The 10,807-nt window shown below is 33.4% G+C and overlaps 1 protein-coding gene across 1 annotated transcript; it reads right to left on the reverse strand.

Moving 5' to 3' along the window:
* Positions 1-663: 663 nt before the first annotated feature.
* LOC106800035 (olfactory receptor 10R2-like) lies at positions 664-1,632 on the reverse strand. Its single transcript, XM_014797012.2, has one exon. The coding sequence runs from the start codon at positions 1,588-1,590 to the stop codon at positions 664-666; it is 927 nt and encodes a 308-aa protein (XP_014652498.2). The 5' UTR covers positions 1,591-1,632.
* Positions 1,633-10,807: the final 9,175 nt, after the last annotated feature.

Here is a 10,807-nt window from a genome sequence, read left to right on the forward strand (position 1 = left end):
GAACCTCCAAAGAGATGTGACTCAGAAAATTGGTGAACTCTCAGAATTAGGAGGCAAATTGACAAGCTGTCAGCCAGAGGCAGCTTCCACCCTGTTGCAAGAAAGTTAGTAAAAACTCCAAGCAGGAAATGCTTCCAGAAACCCATGAAAGCTTAGCACATGAGAAGGACTCAGTCTTTCTGCAAAGCCCTGAGAGCACCATTGCCAGAGCATGACAGTAACAGACACGGAAGAACATTCCTCCACCTATTCCTTCTCTCTTGCCAATGTAACCCTTGAGGGTCAGTCATGAAAGTTAGTAGAGAGAGAAATGATAGCTGACAGAGCTAATCAATAAGTGAACCTCCCTTGGCCCCATTGTAGGATTCATGAATAAAAGAATACTAACACCAGAGCAAGGGGAAAATTATAGCATTAATTGAAATTTAGACTTTTGGTTATTACAGTGAACTGGGCATTTAGATTAGGGAACACCTGAGATTCCATCTCAGAAGCTGAAAAATAATACCCTACAGAATGGATTTAAAGAAATTGTGAGAAAAAATATATATTTTATGACACACATCTTATAGAGAACTATTATTTCAACGAATTGGTTATAGATATAATATGCATGTAAAATGGGAGCACTATTTGTTACAAAATCAAAAATATAATAATATTTCAATTGTTTAATTTTAGAGATCTTTTCTTTCCCAAAACTTTTCTGAGAGCAACGTGGACATCCCTGTTTCGGAGACTGTAAACCATGGGGCTTAATAATGGAGTGACAGTGGTGTACATCACTGTTACCAGCCTGTCCTTGCGGGAAACATACATTGCTGTTGGCCTCAGGTAGATGTAGGAAGCACAGCCATAGTGAACAATAACAACAGTGAGGTGAGAGGCACAGGTGGAAAAAGCTTTCCATCTGCCTTCAGTAGAGGGAATCTTTAGGATCATCTTCAGAATGCAGAGATAAGAAACACAGATGAACACAAATGGGACCACAATTGAAAGAACCCCACAGATGAATATGGCAAATTCATAAATATCTGTATTGGTGCAAGCCAGGCGAATGACTGGGGAGATGTCACAGAAGAAGTGGTTGACCTTGTTAGCACCACAGAAAGGGAGGCTGAAAACTAAATTCACTAATATAAGTGAGGCTGAGAAGCCTCCAATTCCACAGGCAGCTGCCAATTTTCCACACATCTGCCAACTCATAAGGATGGGGTAACGCAGAGGATGGCAGATGGCAGCGTAGCGATCATAACCCATCACTCCCAATACTAGGCAGTTGTTCATAGCAAAACCAAGGAAGAAGAACATTTGAATGGCACAACAGATGAAGGAGATTGTCTTGGCCACAGAGAGGAGATTGATGAGCATCCTGGGTAGGATGACAAATGTGTAGAAGGTCTCTGATGTTGAGAGAATGCCAAGGAAGAAGTACATTGGAGTGTGGAGATTCTGATCCTGATGGATGACACTAATAATAGTGACATTACCACTGAGAATGGCCAGATATAGAAGGAGAAAAACCACAAAGAGGGCCAGCTGAATTTCACCAAGGCTCGAAAAACCCAGCAACAGGAATTCAGTCACCATGGTGAGGTTTTCTGCAGTGACCTGCAATAAAGAGGGAAGAAGTAAAACGTGTTCAGTACATTGATATAATAATCTGAGATGTGCAGTTCTGTATCCCTTTCTGGAGGTGCTAGAGAAGAATCTTGCCTTTTACTTGCCTTTTCCAGTTTCTGGCAGTCTCTTACGATCATTGATTCATAGTCCCCCTCCTCTATCTTCAAAGCTAGCAAAGTTACATCTTTTTCTCCGACTCTCTGATTCTTTCTTCCACTTTTTTAGAATCCTGCGATTACATCAGACACATTCAAATAATACAAGATAATCTCTCTATCTAAAGCTCAAGGGTTAGCAACCTTAATTCTATCTTGCAACTTTAATTCTCCTTTTTCATGTCACCTAGCGTATTCACAGGTTCCAGGAATTAATATATGGGCATCATTGGGGGCCGTTATTCTGCCTACTACAACTAGCAACAAACAATCCATAAATGAAATAAAGAAAACAATTCTACTTGCAATAACAAAAATATACATATATATGTATTTATGATTAAATTTAATAAGAGACGTGCAAGACATGTACACAGAAAACCGAACACTGTTGAAAATATTAAGAATTAAATAAAGGAAAAGGCATCCATGTTCATGGGTTGTAAGATTCAATATTAGTAAGAGGCAATTCTGAGTAAATTGATTCATAAATTCTATCAAACTCTAGCAGGCTTCCTTGTAAAAATTGACAAGGTAATCATAAAATTTATATGGAAAGAAAACAGAAAGAGAAAATAATCATGAAAAAGAAGAGCAAAGATTGAGGGTGTATACTTTGTGAATTCAAAACAATGTCAAGATAGAGTAATTAAGACAGCATGGTACTTGCATATAGTTATGCATATAGACTAGTGGATAAAATTGAAAGTCCAGAAATAAACACTGCAAAAGCTATCATTATGAGAATGAAGAAGCACACTGCAGACGGAAAAAAATATGTTTGCAAAATATATATCTGGTGAGGAATTTGTACTCAAAAAATATAAGTAATTATTATAATAAAGTGATAAGAGAAACACACAATTAAAATGAGCAAACACTTAGACCTTTCAATGAAGCTATCAGCAGCTAATAGGTATATGAAAATACACTCAACATTATTAGTCGTTAGGGAAATGCAAATTAAAACCACAATGTGATGACTGTTCACACACACTACAGTGGCTATAACTAAAAAGATAGACACTAAAAGATGCTGGTAAGTGTAGGGAGACACTAAAATCCTCACATATTGTTGTTGTAAATGTAAAATTGTGCAGTCACTTTGGAAAATAGTTTGTTTTTTTTTATAATAATAATCATAAACTTACTTTACAAACCAGCTATCTCATTCATAGGAATCTACCAAAGAGAAGACTAGCCACACAAAGACTTTTATGTGAATGTTCATAGTAGCATTATTCACAAAACTCAAAAAAGGAAAATATCCAAATGTCTGTCAATTTATGAATGAATAAAGAAAAGTTGAATTCTATTCAGCAATAAAAAAAAAGAACTAGAGGTACATACCATAACATAAATTATCTGCAAAGACATTATACTGAGTAAAAGTAACCAAGTGCAAAAGACTACACTGCAAATTCCATTTCTATGAAATGTTTAGTAAAAGAAAATCTATACAGGTAGAAAGTAGATTAGTTGTGACCACAGGCTATGAGCAGAATGGGATTTGACAGAAACAGGCAAGAAGTATGTTTTTGGGATAATGAAAATGTTCTAAAACTGGATTGTGGTGATGATTATACAACTCTATCAACTTATAATCAAAATGCATGAATTTTTGCTATATTAAGCTATTTTTAAAATGTTATTTTGGATTAAATTCACAGATATAATATTGATGATTTAATTTTTTTGTGTGTATGTGTCTATTTTAATCACTACCTAGAGGTCTTTGGGGCATTAGGATCCATTTAGTACTCATTATTTTAGTCCTTCCCTAGGAACCTGAACTGTTCCTGGAACACATTACAGATTGCAAAATTTTTTTGTAAAAATAATTATAAATTATTAATTATTTGCATTTTCAACCTGACAAGTTAGAGTTATCATGCTAGTAATGCCCCACTCTATCTCCAACTCAAACTTAGTATAGTCATAAACATATACAAAAAAAGAAGAGAAGATTATATAACTGAACAGAGGCTTGGGAGATAGGTTCTATTAAATTCAATACAAGTAGATTGAGTTAGATTGCAAATTATAACTATTTGTCTCACTTGTTCCCTTTTTTGAGCAACTACAATATTGACATTCAGAAAAATAAGCAGACTGATTTTTCAACTGATTCAAACTGATGAGACCAAATGACTCATTATCTGTATTTATATACAGAATAACCACTTTCCAAAGTGACCAGAATTATCCCTACCACCTTGCTCTTTCACTTCCCTTACTCATCATCTTCTCTATTTATAGATACATGTGGTGTCCACCAACCGAATAGAAAACACAGTCCATGGTAAAGTCACTGAATTCTGATACATAAACTGCTTTTAGAAAAAACACTGTATATGGGTCATGGGGACATGAAAAGCAATGTAAATTGGGGTCATGGATTTGAAAGATTTTTTCTGTAGTAAAAAAGCAAACAAACATCAACTATTTTGATTTTTTAGCAAGAATAGATTAAAAAAAACTAATAATTAGGGAAATCAAGAAGACTTTTGAGCCATAAAGAATCCCATTGAGTATATTATCTTAGATCAAATGTATTCTATTTACAGCACATCCAAACCTCCCATCAAGGTCTAAAAGGTAGAAAAAAAGAATTTTTTAAATTCCTTATTTATTCAATGTGTTAACGAGTATTTATATGAGAGAAATCTATCTTTGATCAAGATTAGGAAAAAGGAAAACGGCCAAAGCAACATGGTATAAAACACACAGGAACAGACAGAAAGAGAGAATAAACCAAAGGACTTGAAAAAGAATCAAATCATTCAAATAATTAATAGAGTTCAGCAAATGACAACTGTACAACAAAATATGACAACATAAAATATCAAGACATAAACAGCCAGAAACAAAAGAAAACTCTGGCAAAGCTAACCAACATAGTTAAATATATTTAAATGAAGTAGAAAAATATTTTAATTAGGATTAAAGAGAAAGTAGCAGGCATAGAAGAAATACACAGTAGATTCAACATGCAAAGTATTGGAGTGTGTTTAAAAAAAACTTAATATTAAAAATTATTAAAGAAAACTTCCCCGAAATAGAACATCTGTAACTATACATTCAAGTGATTCTTCATCCTTTCATCTTTTTCATATTTGTGACTATCCAAATATTCATGAACATTGATCAAAAATAGTCAAGTCTAATATATATCCTATTCAAACTATCACTTAAATATGATGAAAAATTACCTGTGCCTTTGAACAAAAATTCTGATCACTAACAATAACAAGAAAATCATTTGGAAATCATATATTTTGGCAGCAATATAAAATACATGATAAGAGTGTAGACATTTTTGAGAAATTCAAGGAGGGAAAATTTGACCAAGGATTTTTATACACAGACATACTGTGCTTGGATATTAAAGATACAGAAAAATAGTTTTAAATATACTAAAGATCCAGGAATTTGAAAAACACTAGCTTTTCTTGATGAAGTCAGTAAGTGAATAGTTCTGTTCACCAAAAGTTGTCTGCAGAGTCTTTCAACCAAGGAACAAGTGGTGGACATTGAATAAATATACCTATTGTGGATCCAAGACCCAAACAAGTGAGACAATGGATGGAAACATATTTCGTAAATATTATGTACTTAAGTAACACAATTAAAAAGTAAGAAGGAAATGAAGCGAGAAATTGTGAAGTAGGAAAAGCTTACTTCTTGCTGCATAAATAATAGATGAGACTCAGTGGTCATCACTTAAAACTGATCAAACAAATAGTGAAAGCCTGTGAAAAAGAGACTAAAGATTTAAAAAATTAGGTATACTCTTACAGCGGCATTTAACTTTATGCATTATATGGGACACAACTATAATAAAATAATTCAGAAAGGCTAAAAATTGAAGAGATGAGAAATTATACCCAGCACACAGAAACCAAAAAAGCCAGAGTTGTGATCCTGATGTTTGGCAATTTAAAATTCAGATCAGGAGCATTACATGAACAACAACAAAAACAATGGCAAAGATACTTTCAATGCTAACAGCAACAATTCATAATGAAACTATAATAGATATGAATTTATGTTCCCCCAAAAAACACAGGTGCCACCTTCATAAGAAAGAAGCTATAAAATACTTACGAAGAGAAACAAGCAGACACACTAACAAACTTTAGTAAACCACTTAACTAACTTTAATAAACCACTCTGTTTAAAAAAGATTGAGAAGAGGACCGGCTCCGTGGCTTAGCGGTTAAGTGCGCGCACTCTGGTGCTGGCGGCCCGGGTTCGGATCCCGGGAGCGCCCCGAGGCACCACTTCTCCGTCCAACGCGAGGCCGAGTCCCACATACAGCAACTAGAAGGATGTGAACCTATGACATACAACTATCTACTGGGGCTTTGGGGGTAAAAAACTGAATAAATAAAATTTAAAAAAAAAAAAAAGATTGAGAAGAAAATGATAACTAAGCATTTAAGAGACAAAACAACAAAACCAGTAAAGTATATCTTATAGGTATATGTTGAACTTGTATTTTAATAAAAGAGTATATACTTTTTTCAAGATATATAAAGTATTTATGAATATTGACTAAGTCACAACAGAAACTTCAACCAACGTGACAAAATGGAAAGGATACAAACAGTATCCCCTAATCCCAATATAACAAATTATTAAGGGTTGTAAAGTAAAAAGGATCTTCCCCCTGAGAATTGTAATATAGTGTTAAACAACTGTTGGGTCAAGGGCAAATACAAAGTAAAATAAAATAAGTTCTAGAAAATAATATCAATTATACTCTGCATTTACAATATGTTGGTTAAGGTAAATGCAGTGATTAGAGGAAATTTAAAGCTTAATTATACATTTAAATAAAAATTTTAAAAATAATAGTTACAAAATATTGGAAAGTGAAAAAATAGAACAATAAATTAAAGAAAAACTCAAAGAAAAAATAATAAAAGTTAAAATTAAAATGATAAGGAAAAACGGAAAAACACTACAATACATGCATGCATGCACACATATATCACCTCTTTGAAAAAAGTAGACAATACATACAAACTACTACTACTTTATGCAGAAAAAAATAAAAGAAAGCATAAATATACATAGTGAAAAATGGCAAATGAAACCATCATTTCAAGGAAGAAATTTTCAAATTTCATAATAGAATCATTTGTATAAATCTTTGCAAAGAAATTTGGAAGTCTAGAAGAAATGCATAATTTTCTAGAAAAGTAATTCCTAGATATGACCCAGTAAAAAGAAAAATAGCTTTCAAATTTTCTTAGAAGAAATAGAGGATGTTATCCTAGAGCTACCCCTCAAAAAAGACACTGTGCCAATATGTTTTCACAGAAAATTTCAACAAACCGTCAAACATGAGATGATCTCAATGCCATTTAAACTGTTTTGACATACAATAATAACTCAACAGAATTTTTTTAAGAAATAAAAAAAAAATCAGTTGAAATCTTCAACTCACATAATATTGAACAGCTCTTGTGGATATATCAATAAAATGCAAAAAAAAAAAATAGAAAACATATGTCACTAGATAGAAAAGTTTAAAAGCTAAGCTTAAAGATAGTGACAGATTATGAAAGAGTAATAAATAATCAGCAATTTGACAATATAAAATAAATATTTATTTGCAACAAAAGCACAACCAGAAGTACTGGAAAACAAACAACAAATGGAATATTACCAAAAATATTATCAAAATGTTAATACTAATATAAAACATTATAAATTGATGGAGAAAATAACTAAATTCTTAAGTAGAAAATGGCATATAGCACACAGTTTATAAAATAGAAATAAAATACATCAAACATAAAAAAATTTGCTTCAGTTCATTTAAAATATACTGAAAATTAAAATTAAACTGAGAGAACCTTTAAACTCATCAAATTAGCAGTGGTGATGTGCATTATATGATGAGCAACTTGTTATTTGGATTGTAAATTGGTTAAAAGTTTATGCGAAGAAATTCAGCAAAATGTGTTTGGCTTAATTTGGGGGTTTAGCTGGGAATTACTCTAAAATCTAACAGTATCTCAGCCACTGTTGTTTAAAATTATTCCAAAATGGTCGAACAGTGCCTACGGATTAAAATTTTCTTTTTCTTTGTGGATCTTGCAATGCCTCTAGGACATAAACTCTGATTGTGCAGAACTAAGATGATAGACATGGACTGCTGGGTGAACCTAGGAGACCCTGGAAATAATTTTTTAAAAATAAATGTATGTTTTGGGAAAAAAAGTAAATTTAGTGAAATCTGTCAAGAGCCTTGAATATATTCATCCAATTTGTTCCAGTAATTCCATTCTTGAAAATTTACCTTATTATAACAGATTTATGCATAAAGATGTATTTATAATAAGGAACATTTGGAAGTCATAATACTAACTTCTGTTTGGTTTTTGTATTAGGTTTAAGAAAGGTAATATTGTTTTGTAGATGGAGTATGGAATCTGGAGGCAGTCAACTTGGATTTGGGTCTCAGTTCTTCCATTTATTGATTGTGTGGCTTGGAACAATTTACTTAACCTCTCCATGTTATAGTGTTCTCATCTGAGAAATGGGTTGTTGTGAGGATAAATGTGTTAGCATGTCTGAACTATGTTAAAATCACCTGCTACATAAGAAGTGCTGTATCAGTGGAATTATTTTCTTTGACTATTATTTTTCTTCCTAGGCTCTTTTCTCTCTAAATAAATCTAAGACAGAGATTTTGAAACTTTATGCTTATTACATCACTGAGATTACATAATCGAGTTGGGAGTCAACACCAGCGATTTTAAAACCCAAATAGAGGGGATAAGAGAAGCAGAGAAGACATTGGGAGAAGTACACAAAGTATGAGTAGCTCTTGTTTAAAGTGAATCTTTTGTTTCAGTCTGTGTGTGTGCATGTGCACAGCATGCTGGGTGGCAACTAGATTATATTTCTTACTTTGTCTTGCAGGTGAAACTACGAACAGAGAATATACAACACAGTGGCTGACAGCTTTCTTGGAAAATAACACTCTTTACCTCTTCTGGCCCCCTGATTCCCATATCTGGTGTTTTTGACAAGACTGATTCTTCTCTAGAGGCAGAACTCTGGAATCTGGAAGAGATTCAGTGTTTCTAAAAAGAAAGATAAATATCCATGATACTCTTATTTTCAATAACATTTGCCTTCCCTCTCTCATAGTAGGGCCTGAAAGGAGAAACTAGAAGAGGCAAAGCCATTCAAGGCAGAAGTCTGTAATATTTTTTTGCCTCAATACTTTGGTCTCAGAAGAGCAATTGGAGGAGAGGATTCTCAAGAGTTATTTGGGCAGCTATAGATACAGGGGTCTGAGAATGAGAGGCATAGCTTTTCAGACACAAGAACAGCTTGGACAAGGTGGCAAGAAATAGGAGAATAAATAGCAAAGTGAGTATTGAAATAGTTCAACTGGGAAGAAGTGGTAAATGCATGGACATTAAAATTTACATTTAACCAAGTATCTAATTACTTAAAACCCTATAATAATCTCCGAAAAATTTATCCTATTCCAGATTCCTTATGAGAAAGAAAAAGGCTCATGATATTTTGATTTCTTACTACACTCAAAACTCATCTCTTCCAGCTCCAAGATTTTATCCCAATATTTTAATCACACAGAACATCATGTATTTCATTTAGCATGCAGTGAGCCATGTCATATCACAGCAATGACTTTTCTTATGTTCAGGCAGATCTTATATCTCTTAGGGAAAAGTAAGTCATTTGCTGCCAAGTCAAGTTCCCATAGCCATTCTCTCAATTTGACAAATACTTATTGGGTACACCCTAAGTTGAAGCCACTCCGTTATGAGTTTGAGATATATCAAGAACAAAATAAAGATCCCTGCCTTCATGAAACATATATACTTCTCACATTTTAGACAATTCTAGATAATGATTTCTCTTGCCTGGGACAATTCAAGATCTTAGAAGGCAGACACCATGTTATTGTTAATTTGACAAAATTTATGTGCTGGGAATGATGCATTCACACGAGTCTCTCTAACCTCATCAGCATCAGAGTTCCTAGCAAATAGCAAATACTCAAAATTTATGTGAAAAAATCAATAATTGATCAAATTAATACATGAATAAATCATTGCAACTGGTTTGTTTACATTTGTCATGTACCTGGTAAAGATAATTCCAATGAGCAAAGAAGGCTAGAGAAAGATTTACATTGTGAAGAAAGCATTAGATATGAAGGCACAAATTCACGTTCTTCCTTCAGCATTTTCCTTGAGCAAATAATTCACTCTTCCTTAGTCCTAATTTTCTCTTTTGCAATTTGGGGTGTTATCAGGGTTAATGGGCAGCATAAGTAAAACATATAGCCCAGAATTACACATAAGAGCCCTAAGGAATATTTCCTTCTTTCCTTCCTTCTTGAGATTGATACTATGGATAATTCTAATGACCATTCTGCAATATCTCTAATGTTTTCCTTTTTTTCTTAATCTTAAGACCTCAGCCTGAGCACTTTCTTGTCTCCCCATCCAGCAACCTTCTCTGTTATTACTCCTCAATCCTTCATTATCATGTATATGTAGACCACAATTCTAAAGATATCTCAACAATTTCTGAATCGAACATAAGATGAAAGACAACTAGTTATCATCTTTGAGATGGCATACTGTGCTGTATGATTTTAGACGATTTAATGAGTCTTTTACTTTGAGCTATCTGTGAAATAAAGAACCAATTCACCAAGGTGAAAGTTCCATGTTCCCCAAAATGTGAGTCCTGGAGTACAGTGGAATGTAGTCTTCCTCTCTCTTAATCATAACCCAGGGCCTTTAAGGAAATGTCCAAGTAATTTGTCACAAAGAGCACCACTCCCAGTATATTTAAATATTCATCTCACTCTCTTAAAAATTTTCAAACTAATAACAAAAGAATCACCATCTCACTCCTCAGAACGATGTTCATTGTGCCTCTTCTGAATGGCCTGACCCAGGTAACCCTAATAAGTCTTATTAAAAGGCATTTTTCTTATTATCAGCGTTAGTGCAGATGCCCTG

The sequence above is a fragment of the Ceratotherium simum genome, chromosome 2, assembly GCF_057802395.1.
Source record: "Ceratotherium simum simum isolate JZ-2026a chromosome 2, ASM5780239v1, whole genome shotgun sequence".
In the NCBI taxonomy this organism is placed as follows: Eukaryota; Metazoa; Chordata; class Mammalia; order Perissodactyla; family Rhinocerotidae; genus Ceratotherium; species Ceratotherium simum.